This window comes from Mauremys mutica, chromosome 21, assembly GCF_020497125.1.
Source record: "Mauremys mutica isolate MM-2020 ecotype Southern chromosome 21, ASM2049712v1, whole genome shotgun sequence".
Lineage (NCBI taxonomy): Eukaryota > Metazoa > Chordata > Testudines > Geoemydidae > Mauremys > Mauremys mutica.
In genome coordinates this window covers 9,564,866-9,580,777 of record NC_059092.1, presented here as the reverse complement: position 1 = coordinate 9,580,777, position 15,912 = coordinate 9,564,866, and the positions used below count along the sequence as shown (strand labels likewise).

Below are 15,912 nucleotides of genomic sequence, written 5' to 3'. Positions count from 1 at the left end.
AATGGTTCCTTTTGCAGAAAGGGTTGCATTTAGTTTGAGGAGTGGTAGAATAGGCTGGAAGGTGGAAGAATTATAATAACACTTAGCACTTGTTTACAAAGTTCAGCAGTAGGTTTCTAAATGCTTCGGAGATGGGGGTTCCATTTTACAGATGGACAAACTGAGTCCATGTGCCCGGTGTCTCCCAGTGAGTCAGTGGAATTAGTGGGAGTAGAACCCATGTCTTCCAGCCCTGTGACCTGGACCACAGGTTGCTCTGACGTTTTGCACTGGCCCTGCTCTTCCATAGATGGATTGTTCTGTTAAAGAGAACAGTTGTCTATATGATGACCACTCTTTGGAACTGCTTTCTTCACACTAATATTTCTGTGAAATTATTTATATTGAAATTTCAAACATACTCTGTTACCTGATGCTGCAAATGCATAGTGCCTATAATGCAATGCATGGTGACAGTGATGTTAAGAAAACTAAAGAGCTTCCAGCCCAGAGCCATACTGAGTGTTTTTTGTTAAGAGTTGTAAAGCGCTTTGGGTTACATGCTGGCACATACTTCTTGATTTGGCTGATTTTCATCCTACGCTGCTGGTTGTATAGGTACATTGCAGTGCACTGTGGGATACAGAGGGCTGGCATTTGGGCATTATAGTCCTCCCATTACGGCTGCCATCTTTCTCTGCAGTCGAAGCACATGATGTGAGGAGTGTGTTCACGGTGATGGGGGATAATGGCTTCTCTGACAACAGCGTGAAGTGCCCCTAATTAACTGACACTGAAGCAAAGAGAAACACCAGTATGAGGAGTGCTTGGAGCAGTGGTTCTCAAGCTATTTACCATTGTGGGCTGCATGTGTGTTCCCCAGTATGTTAGGTGGGCCACATCCAATACTCTGTGTATGGCCCTGAGGATGTCACATGGACTGCAGCTGTGTGCTGATTGGGCCATGGGTTGAGACTCACTGGCACAGAGTAACACACTGCACCAGTCCTCGTTACATAGTAGAGGTGTTCTTGTCTAAAGTCTGAGGAGTAAAGGCAGGTGTCTTCCTTATAGTCAAGATTCCTTGCTCAGGATCCTGAGTGCTTTTATTACCCCTCTCCCTGGCACTTTTACTGTTCTCTTGTGACACCATTTGGAGACTTGATCCAGTGGTTTAAAAGAAGTAAATGGGTTTGAGTAATTCAACTTTTGGATGGAAGTCCAGCCTCAACGTGCAAATCATTGATAGATAATTCCTGCCTACGCACCAAAGAAGCGTTCCCGGACAATTGAACCAAAGTAGTTCTGCTGCCAAGGAAGCAAGGGATTTGTGCGGTTAATTCCACAGGGGATGCCTGCACAGCAGCACCCTGAAAAGAGGTGCAAGGCTCAGAAGATCCACTGCTGTATGGATCCTCCACCCTATGGTGGGAGCCCAAAAGGGGCATGGAGGGATATTTCAATGGGCTGAACTAGTTTCTGTGGGATAGTTCCTCACCCACTCCATGGTGTGGGGAAGACTTTGCCCATCTGCCAGCACTTAGGCTGGATTTGGCCCATAGTGTATTGAGATGAGAGATGACTTAAATCATATGTTACCTTTCTGGGAGTTAATTTAATTTCCCTCATCATATACACATTAGGGTCCAGATTTTCAGTGTCACACAGTTTTTTGCAGGTAGAACTTGGCACTCACGAATAATTGTGCCTGTATTATTATGCCTGCAAAAAAGGAAAGTCAGTCCAGGCCCCTTTAACAATCCAGTCACCAATTGTTTAGCTAGGATCCTTTTACACTGATTTATTTGTGAAATTCGTTGGGGGCAGGGAGGACTGGAAGCCACAAGTCCCAAAGCTGCAGGCCAAGGTAAATAGCGTGTCATAATATATTTAACAAATGAGGATGCAAACCATAGGGAAATAACACAGGAGAGGAAGAATATATTCCCTGGTTGGGAAGTTATTGAATGTTTAGAGCCAGGGAATAGATAGATAATCTGGGGAAGGGGAAGCCACAAAAAGGTCCCTACGCTGCAAAGTTTGACACACTTAGCAGCTTAACTAGCCATATAAACCACAGAAATAGATGCATCAAAGCCAGGCGGAAACACATGGGGCTGGTTGGGAAGCTACAGAACATTTAGAGCTGGGTGGCAGGAGATAGTTCCCTGGTTCACCTCTTCTCTAAAATAAAAACATTTAAAAAAATAAATAAATCACTGCCTCTGCAAAGAATTGTGGCTCCTGGCCCACCCAGCCCATTGGCAGGGGGAAGCACCTCCCCAGCCACGCTCTGTTACGCCTCCGGTGTTTGTTTAAGGATTTAGCTCTTGCTCCATTCCCAGCTTTCCCCCTGGATCCCTGCGTTTCTCATGAGAGGAGCAGCGTTCTGTGCATGTGGGTCCCAGGCTGTTGGACAGACAAGGTGGGTGAGGTGGTGCCTTTTATGGGACCAGCTTCTGCTGGGGAGGGAGACGAGCTTTGGTGGAGCAGGATTGTAGGGACAGTCTCCTTTCTAGGGGGCTTTAACCCCCGCCAGCTCGGGCTGACCGCTCGCCTTGTGCCCCCCCGGCCTTGCAGCTTGGGGGCCGGGAGCTGCTGGGCTCCTTCCGAGGCGATCCAGGCCGCCTTTTGCGGCGCGCCCGAGGCTCGCTTCCCGAGCCGCACCGCCCGGCGGAGATCACATGCGAAGCTGCTGCTGCTGCCGCCTCCCCCTTTGTAGTGTCAGAGCCCCGGCGTGACAAGCGAGCTCGCCGCCCGGATCGCTGCAGCCGCCCGCCCGCCCGCCCCCGTGCATGGCACCTGAGCCGGAGTGACCTGTGGCTGCCGCGGACACGAGCAGGTCTCTGCCCTCCGCCGCGCCCGGCGGGACTGGGGGCTGGCCACGGGGAGGGGGCGCCGAGGACGCTCCGCTTTGGGGGGCTGGGGTTTGCGGGGGGGGGAGGGGGCGTTTATTATTATTTTTACTGTAGCGCTCGCGCCAGGCTCGCCGAGATCCCAGGCGAGCTCGAGCAAGAATTCGCCACTTGGGCTCCGGTTTGCAACGAGGCGCATTTCAGCGCCGGGAAAGGACTTTTATGGCTCATTTCAAGCTCACCCCACCCCAGTCTGGATTGAACAACCTCCGCTCTCCCCTGTTGTTTTTAGGGGCTGCCTGAACCCAAGGAAATAGCGAACAAAACCCACCCCCAAAGGAGAAGCCCCGGGGAGGGGGGGGTCTCTTCTCCAAGTGGATTATTGCAAAGTGAAAGAAGAAAGTCTCTTGCTGCCTTGGATTTGAAACCAAACATGAACTGGTCTTAAAAAAAGAGGGGAGGGGGAGCAAGCAGCGATATTTTTCCCCCTTGAAGGGATTTATTTGGAAACCTTTTGCCTTTATTCCTACCAAAGTAGCGTGGATCTTTTTGTGTGGGGGGGTGTGTGTGTGTGTACCTGTGAAAGGACTTTTAACCTTTTCCTCACCCGATTGGAGAGTCACTTTAAAAAAAAATCATAATGTTACATATTCTTCTTTCCTCCTTGTCTGTATGATTCTCCTCCTCCCTTAGTTGTAAATAGATTTTGCTGATTTTTTTTTGTGATTTTTTTTTTATAGAGAGGAGCTGACTGTGTTTCTCAAGCCCTTGAACGCTAACGGGGATCATTTTGTACCAAGGGCTGAGCAGGTTTTTTTTTAGCTCCAAATATTGGAAGTTTGTGGTTCAGTTCTAAGTCAATCTGAATTTTTTGAAGGCTTTTCAAAGCCTTCCCCGTTTTGGTGGTTTCAGTTGTTGTATGTGTGCACATCTCTCTCCTTTTATCAGCAGTCCCTAAGAGGAGAACAGTTGTTATTTTGCTGATGAAAAATATTTTTTTTTTCTCTGCTGACACACTGTTTTTGTTATCTTTTTACACAGAAACGCTTCATTAAAGGGCTGAGACAGTACGGCAAGAACTTCTTCAGGATCCGAAAGGAGTTACTTCCCAATAAGGAGACTGTAAGTACAATTGGACTTTTATGTAACTTGCCTTTTTCTCCCCCCTCTGCTGCTTCTCACTATTTGATCTTATGAAACAGTTTCCTTTTAACCCTCAATTGAGTGTCTGGCTCAAATGTATGGAAGAGAAATCCCCAGCTAACAAACGCTACGGTATTTTTTCCTAACGGCAATTTTTAAGCATTGTGTATGAAAGATATAAAATAGACTTGTTGTTATTGGAGGAAGTCACAGGGGGTTGGGAAGGTATTTATGGAGCCCAAATCTAATTTTAAATATAGACATTGTCATGGGATAATTCATTTATGTCATCAACTTAAGCTCAAATGGCAGTGGGTAATTAACAAAAGCCTAAATCAAAATAAAATCTGATTGAATCTGGAAGAATGAGGTGTGTGCTGGCTGCTTTTACATTTGGACAGCAAATGTAAGACTTTTCTTTCCAAATTGAATTAAGGATTGTTACTTGTTTGACCTTAATACAACTACATAATAGTCAAATTCTACTAAAAACATTGGTAAGCATTTAAGAAGGGAGGTAGATGAGGAAGAGTGCTGTACTTTAAAGGGTTTGGGAAGCTCTGGGAATCTACTTAGTTTTTCCATTAGCCCTGATTGCCAAGCCTCTCTAGAAGCTTCGGTTTCCATGCTGCAGGTGTCATTTAACTACTTGTAGAGTGGTGTTGGAAAGCAGTCTTCACTGTTGCCCTGAATTTAGGGACAAGTGAAGTGAAAATGTTGGTGCAGGGCTTATTTTGCTGGGTGAGAAGTGGCATTCATATTAATGTGATGCTGTTGAAAATATTTATTTAAACATCACTGGCTGGAGGTGACTTAATATTAAATCTATTTTGTGTGAAACTTTAATGTTGAGTGGAAAAAATAATTATAATAGTGTGTGGAGGCTTTTTGTTTTTGTTTTTTTTAAATCATCTAAGGATACTAAGATGTTTCCTCCTGAGGTATGTCTTTGTGACATTATATTGTTACATCACAATCTCTCATGGGCAAAACATTAATACCATCACATGAATCAAATAGAAAGGGAGAGTGAAAGGTTTATCCTAGAGAGTCTGTCTGTGGATTAATATACCAATGTTATTGGTAATGTTAGGAAATATTAGTTACTGCACCAAGAGCAAATAGACTTGACTTTACTATTTTGTTGCATTTTTATGAGTGAAGGTGGTTAGTACAGAGATGACATCTTCGAAGCAAATTGGACAATACTTAGCAACATTTAACAAATCCAGGATGTAATCAGCTTAAGCAGTTCTTCCTTCATTATTCTTCAGAATAACTCCCCAGAAATGTTTTTAGGAGAGATTGGCTTTTAGATTAGAAATGCATTTTGCTGCTAGGAAAGTACTTGAGTATGGAATACTACTTAAGAAAAATATGTTCATTTCAGCTACATGTACATGGAAATGTATTTTTAAAAATAAAATGCTTTCTCTCTCTGCAAAAGAATTTTTTTTCTGTATATCAAAGAAAAGACACATTGAAGTAAGGGAAACTGGGGACCTATTTCTGACCCTACTTTCCAGTGCTGTACAATTTGTCTTTTGCTTTTGAACTTGAATTTCTCAGACCTTATGCCCTCCCTAAAAGTTCTGTGAAGTTGCAAGCTATGTGAAATTTGATACAGGCCATCACTGTTCAAGCATTACATTTTTATTGTGCTAGGCCTAAACTTCTAGTGCTGAGAAGATTAAGCATTAAGGTGAAGTGATTTGAAGTAGAGTGTAGTAGATGGTATTGAGCAGGCTGTTTTTAGCCCTTTGTGGTAACTGATCTACAAGTAACCCTTGACCTACAACAGATTGTTTAATCTCCATTTCCTATTCTTGCTCACAAGTTTAGCTTCTGCTTTTTTAGTGCTCAATCTTGCACTTCTTGTTCACAGTAGAAGTTTTGCCTGAGTAAGGAGCATAGAATCAGACCCATATTAGCTAATGTTTGACTCCTTGGGTCTGCTTTTTCCTTTAGGAGAATTTCCAAACTATAAGGCTATGGAATTAGATCTGCCATGATTTTCTTTCATCAGAATGGCTTCAAACTACTTGCCTGCCACCATTCTCCTCCAATATGAAATAAGCTCCTAATAACTCTTAATTTATTCTCTCTCCGATTCCTGACCACTAAACCACCACTAGGAATAGCTCTGAAAAATGTCTAAATAGGCAAGACAGAGCTTTGGGAGCTGCTCCCAAAGTCTGCAAAAAATATTTTAAAAGGAGTCGGCTATTTCTGAAGTGACCTGTCCTAAAGTGGAAACAAGATTATAGGTCATATGTACTTCTAATTAATCAGAGCTCACCAGGTAAATCATTCATATCTTGGGAGAGGAGGGCAAAGGTTATCCCCACCTGCTTTGAACAGTTAAATAAATCTCAGTCATCATGTACTGAGAAATCCACTTACTGTCAAACTTTCTTAATATCACTTCTGTTTCTAGCATAAGCCCCTTCTAGACACACATACACATATATGCCTCTTTTAGTGTTAGAGAACTACTGCCTGATACCTCTCTGATCTTGCACAGATCCTTGTTGCAATGTTACAAGAATTATGCTTAGAAGAATAAAATTGTTAAAGACTGAACCTGATTCTCATTTACATTGTCTGCTTTACACCACTGTTTAAATGGACCTTAAGATAGGTGCGACTATAACTTATTCTGCTTTACTCTGGCCTGGGTGTAAATGGGAATGAGGTCCTATATCTACTGTACTTTGTTTTCTACAAGCCTACTAGAGAACACTCTGCTTGAGGGATGCCATCACTCCCACCTCCACCTATCCCCCACCCCCTCAGTGTATCATATCCTTTTAAAGGAAATCCTCTATTTGCCAATTTGTGCTTTTTAGCTGTGACACAGTTTCTTCTAAACGAATAACCAGCAAGGAAAATATCCTGATGAAAGAATGTATTTACCGTATATCAAAGCTGTGTGTTTTAGGTCTTCACACTCCCCGTTTATTTCAAAGCAATTATGTCTGAGAGAAGGTTCCCAGTGGGCGTGTGCATAAATAGCTTTAACATTCTCTTCAAGCTTTTATGAGCAAGACACACAGGAACTAAAGCTAGCTCTTATCTGAGCATGCCCCCTGCTGAAATGGGAATGCTGGAGTTGATTAAGGAAAGCTAACAAGTTTATGGAGCTTTAGTTGGATCAGTAAATGTTAACCATGTAATACCCCAGAGAAGAAGGCCTGTGTGTAAATTTGTTTTAATATAATTTTTGTAATTTGCTTTGGGTTGTCATATAACTTTATATTTCTCTTTTCTTGCTAGTACTCTACTCCCCTCATTCCCTCATGAATAGTTTTTCATACCTCTTCTGGTTAATACACAGGAGGTCAAAATGGCAAACTATGTCAGACTAATTTTCAGGGAATCTGAGAAATATAGGACTGGAAGAGACCACAAGAGTCCATGCCCCCATGCCGAGGCAGAATTAAATATACTTTTTGATCATGCTAGCAACCTGATTGGTCTTTTCCCCTTAATAGCCCTAAGAACGACGTTTTCAGAAACGCCTAGATCCATTTTCAAAAGTGATGTTGGCACCTAAGTGCCTAGCTTGCTTTTGAAAATGGTACTCGGGCTTCAGTTATTCTGAAAATTTGAGTTTAGATGTGCAACTAGAAGAAGGCACTTTGGTCAGTTGCTTTAGCTTTAAGTAGAAGCTTTCCATGTCTGGGCCTTAGTTTAAAAAACAAAGTTGAAATTCTGCAAGCCCCATGTTCGTAACCCTCATTTTACTCCACATTCGGCATAGGATGGCATTGAATTACCTGAGCTGAAGAATTCTACATGAAATACCATAGGGATAGGCCTAAAACAGATGGACTGTAGGAGCCACAGGGCTGGGAGCTGGTGGGCATAAGTTTTTCCTAAAGCACTTAGCACACTGGTGCTGTATAAATGGTAAAAAGATGGGAAGAAGGTGAGGCGAGCACACTGGTATCCTTGTTTGGTCCAGGCTAGGAACTAGAGTTGAGGAACAGGTCAGGCAACTCTGCTGTTTGGCTTACCAGAAATGGAGAACGTTCCTTTGTTAGAATTCCCAGTCAGGACCAGGAAGAAGAGAGAGCACTGAGTTGTGTTGTCAGGAAAGAAGCTTGGTCAGATTTAGAGCTGGCGCTGGGAGTCAGAGCTGAGTTCTATTCCTGTCTGGTTGACTTGTGTGGCCTTGGGTAACTCACTCAGGGACAGTTGCTTTAAGATATAAGAACCCTGAACTTCCATTGAGACTACTGCACATCCTCTTATGCCCAGCTTTTAAATGACAATAACCCTGATCTTTGGGAAGTGCATTGAGATCCTTGAATGACTGACTTATTTTTTTTACAGAACGCTTGTAGTGCTGGTTGATCATGGCAGGAAGCTAATTGTCTGTCCAGCCTTCACCCACCAGGCTGAAGGGCTTGAGCTCATTTCATAGTTGCTTAGAGTTTGTCTGCACATGAAAATTGATTTGGAATAAGGCAGGGTGTGAATTTAAAGCAGAGTAGCTATTCTTGAGTAACTGCATTTGTAGACCCGCTTATTCTGGACTAAGTGCCTTTTTCTGGTGTAGTTTTTAATTAAATTAAGCAAATTTGAAATAAGTCACTCTTATTCTGGAATCATGGAATCATTTAGGAATAGCTATTCCACTCTTAATTCACACTCTACAGCATTCCGAATTAGCTTTCATGTGTAGACAAGCCTTAGTGAACGTTACAAAAAGAAGACAATAAGGCTTTGTAGGGGGGAGTTCAGTATTTAGTGCAGTCTTGCTCTGAGTCTCCACATTGGGCGTAGAGGCTCCCCTAGCATCTTGATTTTTGGCTTGGCCAGTTAGCAAAGGGTAAGAGAGAGAGAGAAGTTAATCTAGAGTCGTACCTGAGGGCTGGTGCCGTTGCATTTAGCGTCTGAAATCTACAGTATTTATGAAAATGTCATGAAAATCAACTGCCTCCCTTAGACCAAGAATGTATTCTATTAAATATGTGCGAAAGTACTGAATATGCATCAACCTTTTCTTTAGGCAAAATATTGGCTTTTCAGGCAGCAAATTCCCTCTGCCCAAACTGAATGCTGTGGGTACTTATCTCTGAGACTGAATAAGCTGCACTCTGTTAATATTAGCAGGCCAAAATGACTGCAGCCTGAGCTTTCAGCATAAAGTTTTATTTAATTTCCGATTGGGGGTTTAGATAAACAATCTGATTCTTGCCTCATTAATGCTTAATCTAGTGTTACATAATCTACAATATTGGCTTCCTCAGTAGCTCCTAAAAAATAGAGTGCTATAATGTATTGCTGCAAAGCAGTGGAAGTTTAGAAACGTCACTGTATTTAAGGCACTAAGACTGGTGAGGTATTTGTCCTCTGTACAGTCAGTACTGTTTGTAATTAAGCTGACAGCCTAAGTAATGTTTGTCCAGCCCACTTGTAAGCAAATTAAAGGTAATGATTTTCTCTCACTGTATCTGGTCAAATAGTAGATGTTCCTTTAACAAAGGGAATGGAATAATTACTTAGGTGAGGGTTTTTTCCACTCCCTCGGTATAAAATGATGGATTAGCCTTGCATCAGCTTTTTCACATTAAAGTATAACATAACTTATTTTCACCAGTAGCTAAACTTAACTGTGTGTACGTGGCATGGACAGTATTACTCACTGTCCTCCTTTCCCACAGGAAATATATTTTGTTTGGACAGTATATTCCCCTAATGATGGGCTATTAATACACAGTTTGGTTCTGGTGCAATATTTCTCAAGTTGCCTTTGCTTCAGCAGCATAGAGCACTCGAATAAGGATAAGCTATGTATAGGGTTGGTTTTTTTTTGTTCAAATGCCATACCTTTTTCCTTAATAACTTGTTCTACCCCTGATGCATTCAGAGCTGAAATTTTCCATTAGAGTTTGAAATGACTGCCAACGTAAACAGCCAGGGCTTCTTTTGGTTTCAGCTCTCCTCGTTGCTGCTAGTGTTTCCACCCTATGGATATTGCAGTAGGAGGGTTTTATTCTTGTTAAAACAGGGACCAGGCTTCAGACTATTAAATCTGATGACCTCACACTTTTCTTTTTTTCTGCAGTCATAGCAGATATCCCACTGGGCTTTAGTCCAGTGTGAACAACAGGCTGCGGGAAGGGTTAGTTGCTCTCCCTGTGTAAGTGAACCATTGATTTGTTTGCATAACAAACAAACAGAAAAACCCACACTTCAGTAGGGAATGTGTTGGCTTGTTGGGTTTTTTTTACCTAGCTTTGCTGATTAATGGAACCCAGGATATTAGTATGTCTGTGCTCGAGTAGCCTGTTAGGCAGTCATGCCGTGGCTGACTTTCCACTGCACAACAGGAGCAGGCTGAACAAGTCGTTGAATTTTATGAAATGTTTAACTTGAAGGAGCTGAGCCCAAATGGGAGAGCATCATAGATTTAAGTAAAAAGAACGAGGAGTACTTGTGACACCTTAGAAACTAACTAATTTATTTGGGTATAAGCTTTTGTGGGCTAAAACCCACTTCATCAGGTGCATGGAGTGGAAAATACAGTAGGAAGATATACACCTCTACCCCGATATAACATGACCCGATATAACACAAATTCAGATATAACGCAGTAAAGCAGTGCTCCTGGGGGGGGGGGGGGGCGGGGGGCGGGGCTGCGTGCTCCGGTGGATCAAAGCAAGTTCAATATAACGCGGTTTCACCTATAATGCAGTAAGATTTTTTGACTCTCGAGGACAGCGTTGTAGAGGGGTATGTGTGTGTGTGTACGTACACACACAGAGAACATGAAAAGATGGGGATTGCCATACCAGGTGGTATTGAGCTGAAAGTTGTTTACAAAGACCAGATATTTATCTATTGAGGGGGTTCAGTAATGTGTATTCACCATGGTTTGGCTTGATTTTAGACGAGGAATCATTTGACTGTTAAACCTAATGCAGACTCTATTTTATTGGATAGTAAAACAAATGGAAGGTTTGGAAAGGTATTAAAAAAGTTCTGATTACGTCTGTGTTTGTCCACTCTGGAAATTATTCCATATCTTGTAACACAGATTAATAGAAAATCCATTTCTAAACCAGGACTGCATGTTGGACAACCTCTTAGTTTGGGCTGCAGTTCTTATTTCATGCTTTATATACCATACACTCTCCTATGCTTTCTCTCTCGCTCTGTTGCAAAGTTTTCTTTCTGTTCTGTTGTGGCAGGTTGTATCCTAAAGGCATACATAATCTGTTATTTAAATCTTCTTTCTGAACTCTGCCTATCTACATTGGACAAGCTCAGTTTCATGCCTCAGTGTCACCTATGTATGGCCATTAGTCTAACGACAAGGTCACACCTTGGGTTAGTCTACATGGTGCCAAAGACTACCCGTTCATGTATATGTACCACTACCATTGATTTCAGTAGGAGCACCGAGGTCCAGGGGCATAATCTGGCCTGTTTACATTGATTTTTCTAAAGTTTATCTTGTGCTTTTAACAGCTTTTCCCCTATTTTCATCAAATTAATTTGTTCTGGTGAGATTAATAACTTTCCATTCACCCTGCTCCCCTCCCCCACTTCCCGTCAAATTACTTTTAAAAACGTTAGACCAAATTAATTTGAAACTTTAACAGCTCAGGGTCTGATCTGCTCCTTCGAGTAGCATTCTGAAAACCTTCATAGGTGAAGCAGCCAGGGACAATAAAAAGGTTTATTGTGTCCGTTGGACTCTCCAGTTCTGTGTAGTATGGGCAATAAATCAACTCTCTTGTTTGCACAGTGATTCTGTTTTCTAGTTTACTTATGAGATTGAAAACCATTGTTTATTTTACTCTGCAGGTTTAGAGGTAGGTAGAGGTAAAATATATTATTGCAAGCAAAAGAGAACCATTAGCCAATTGCATCTTGTTCTGTCAACGAGCCAGGGAGCACAATTCTTGCTTCGGTGGGGAAAAATACCTACTTGGAGATCTAAGCCAAGAATATTTGAGAAATTGATGCAATATTGCACAACTTTCTCTTTCAGCAATTTAGGAAGAACGATGTTTGTGTGACTCTTGGTAATTCTGTTACACAGACGCACTGTATTTTCCTTACCCTCTGTTTGATTTGCTATCATAAGACATTTTATTGTCTTGGTGGTTTAATTTCGTATTGAATCGTGAGTTCTCATTCCATGTCCATGCTATAGGAACAAGAATCCCTTTGAAAAGAATGTTTCAGTTTTCAACAATGGAATTTCTGAATTTTGCATCTTCCTTTCTTACAAGAAAAGGTATTAGCTTTTCTTTCTTTGTAGCAGCTGAGACTGTACCAGATCCTCAGGCATCAATCTAAGGGTCCTGGGAATCTCAGATATTTAAAGTAGGTCTCTCCTTAGATGTTTGCACAAATTTTTCCTCTTTTCCTGTTGTTTCATCTATCCTGACAATCATTTTCCACGAGGTTGGAGCAGCAAGCCCATCATTTTGGTTTGCTTTCTTCCCAGTGCAGAGGGTGAAGATATGCTTTAGAACTTGGATGTGGTTTTAAAAAAGGGGGGGGAAAAAAGAGAGGCTCCTGAAGCAGCATCTTTGTTTGTGAAATTTCCTGTCCAGGGATTGCTGACTCACCTATAAACTTTAGATAATAGGGTATAATGCTGTAGAGTTTGGGTAACTACACAGTGCCAAAGAAGCTCTGTTTAGCTCTGCATAGTGTTTTGGTTTTTGAAAAATATCCTGATAATCTGTTAGGAAAATATGGACACTTCAGATTACATTTTCAGCAATCAATAGGATTATTATTCAGATAATAGTAGGCACAGAGAGAGCACTATAAAAATAATCCTATTGATTGTACTTATGATCCCCATTACTGTTGAATCGGAACACCTCGCGGTCTTTAATATATTCCCACTTCACTGTACAACACCACTGTGAGGTAGAAAAGTAAGTATGGTTACCCCATTTTACAGATCGGAAGCTGAAACATAGTAAATGAATTGCTCGAGGTCATGCAATGTCTGTGGTGGAGCAGGGAGTTGATCGTACAACTCCCAAGTCCTAAGCACCTTAACCACTGGAGTTTTTCCTCTCTATTAGCACAAAGATTCATATTCCTGGTCTCAAGAAAGATCTCCCATCCTACAGCTGTTTGGTTATGCTCATACTGTGTTGAAAGGTCTTGCTGTATTTTAAGAGCCATGATCATCTGTGCTGGAGGAGTGCTTTTGAAGAAGGAACCTGAAAGTCCCTGTCTTGCAAGAGAAGTGTGTTACAACAGAATTTCTCTACTTCAAGTAATATAAAGTCTTTAGATAGCAAGTGCTGAGAGCTGTGGTCCTCTGACTAGGCCTTCTGTCCTATATTTTCCCTCCTGGACATCTAGTGGACATAATAACTTAATCCAGACTGGCATAGGGACTGGTGCAGAGAAGATTGAGGGCTTGACCCTCAAGCCGTGGATATGAAGTCCTTTAGTCCACATTATAGCACATTGTGAAACAGTGAATTCTCAGGTGATATAATCCACACAATCCCATTCTTGGGTTGTTCTTAAAATACATGTAAATATTTTAGCATAGCCGTCATTGCTATTTTTAAAATGTATGTAAAAGTGTTAGCTGCATGTGTGCATGGGTTTTATTGGGGGCGGGGGGGAGGAGTAGTCTTTGTTTTTGGGTCAGATTTTGTCCTTACCTACACTCAGGAGGCCAATGAATGGATGACATGGATAGCGTTTTTGCTAGGCTTGTTCCATGCTTATGTTGGAGGAGCAAGCAGATGTGTTGCCTATCAAGATTTCCCTTTCCCTCCCCCCCCTGTTATGTTATGAGCATTAGTAGAAGTGCCCCCCTCTTTTATGGAGAGGGCCAAGTGGAGTTGCAGTATTGTAACTGAGTGGCATTTGGCCAAGTATCTTGAAAAGGACCCATCCAAGTATTGCTCCAGATGTGGTGTGTTCTCTGTTTCTGGGCTGGACTGTCTTAGCTATCAATGTTGAGATTTGCAGGAGGAGATTTGCTTGATCTATCAAGTCCCAGAAGTAAAAAATGGCATTTTCTGACCCATCATGTGTTCCATGATTGCGAGAGGATCAGGGTAGTTGGGCGTTCGTTGGGAGTCTGGTTTCCAGGACATGTGGTTCAGTGGAGCAAACATGTTTCAGGGCAAGTGATTGTGTGCCAAGAAAAGATGATCAGATTTTGGCAGTGAGTAGACAACCTTTTGATGTTTCTTGCCCGCCACACCGGTCATGAAATTAACTTTCTTCTCACACAACAGCTCACTGGCCTTAAATCACTGCTTCCTAGCCCAGATGCACTGTAAGAACCATATCCACAGTGTTATCTTGGCATAAAATCAGCCCCCCCCCAATACATTATTCAGTCCTAAATATTCCTGTAATATGCTGCTTATAACTGTGCTGTGAGAGTCAGACAATGATAATTTTAGGAGACAGATGCACTCATTTGTTCTTTTTGTTTCAAACCAGCTGTAAAAAGCAAATGCTAGGCTTGATTACTAGCTTCTTCTAGCCAAGGAAAACTCCCTGGAATTTTACAGCTTCTAGAATAAATTGGGAACGGAGAGTTATGGGGCAGTGATTTTATTTGAGGGGTCTGTGGCATGAAGGGAGCTGAGGTGGTTTGTTGAGTTACCAGAACCCTGTGGTGGTATTATACCTCCGTAGTTCACAATGTGTTTATTTAATATGGCATACAGAAACACATTCTCTTTCCTCCTGCCTTCCTCTTCTGCTCCAGAACTCTTCCTCACAGGGAAGTGCTCACTGCAGAAGTTTGATAGTCAGATTTTTTTGCAGCAGTAAGTGGATTATGGAATGGTGCATTTCTTTGTATAAACATCCATCCCTTTGATTGTAGCAAACTGTTAGGACTCAGTCTCTCTGTTTTCTTAACTTCCATTGAAGTCAATGGGAGATAGGGTCTTGAACTTGCACCATTGATATCTGCAGGAGCAAGTCCTTGTAGCAGTGAATACCTTGCAACATCAGGTCCCTCTTGAGATTTTAAAAATAATTAATTGTGAGTTTTTATTTCCGTTCTGCTTTGTTAAGCCTTTAGGGTTCATGTTTTCCATCTTTTTGTCTTCAACTGTGCGGTCTAGAAATTACCTTTTATTAAAAATAAATAAAATAAAACCTGAGACTGTCATGTAATCACCTGACTCCAGAAACTGAGTCTTTAAGGAAAAGTACCAAATATCACGAGACTCGTAAAATTGCAAGAGTTGGCAGTGCTGGGGGTGGGAAATTCTTATTTCTTTTGACCATCTGGTAAAGGCAGAATTGGCAGGGAACATTTCCCTCTCCCTCCCACACTTCAGAGAGACTGTGACAAACAGAGTAAAATATCAACTACCCCCAAAAAGTAGGTGACAAATGCCTCCTTGCCACAGTGAAATCCATCACTCTCTTCATCTGGACAGAATGTTTTCATTTGATTTTGCTCCCATTTTCCATGCTCCTTTCCCTCCCCCAGCTTCCCTGGCAGGAGCTGAATTATTTCTTGCGGTGCATCTAAAACCCTAATCTTTAAAGAAAAGGATGGTGCATTCCATGTAATAAAACAGAGCGCTTTTCCTCCCTTCCATCTTGAGAGTCCTCCCCGTAGTTTAATTCTGCGCCTGCTTTGTGCCTAAAGCCTGTTCTAAGTAAGCGCTAGCGCATCCCAGAGGAACTCTTGATTTATTTTGCTAACTCTGCCCTTCTCTCTCTGTGGTTCAGAAACCTTTAATGATCTGTGAAGCTCCAAGAGTTCAGAGCAAAACAGTAGTAGTTTTAAGAACCTCCCCTTCTACATAACGGTCCTAACACTTTCCACACGCTGGGTTTTTGACCTCATGAAAGGCTGACCTCCGACAAATTTTGGTTGTACAGCAAGGCATCTTGGGCTGGGGCTCACTAATGCTATTGTGAAATTCAAAAAAAAAAAAAAAAAAGAAAAAGT

The 15,912-nt window shown here is 41.9% G+C and overlaps 1 protein-coding gene across 10 annotated transcripts in view; it reads left to right on the top strand.

Moving 5' to 3' along the window:
• RERE (arginine-glutamic acid dipeptide repeats) overlaps nucleotides 1-15,912 on the top strand; it is a 449,440-nt gene that overhangs the window by 314,057 nt on the left and 119,471 nt on the right. For all 10 annotated transcript variants that reach the window (XM_044996656.1, XM_044996655.1, XM_044996658.1 and 7 more), the window contains one exon: nucleotides 3,876-3,956. In XM_044996656.1, coding sequence (XP_044852591.1) covers nucleotides 3,876-3,956 — 81 coding nt within the window. The remainder of the gene's footprint in view (nucleotides 1-3,875; nucleotides 3,957-15,912) is intronic.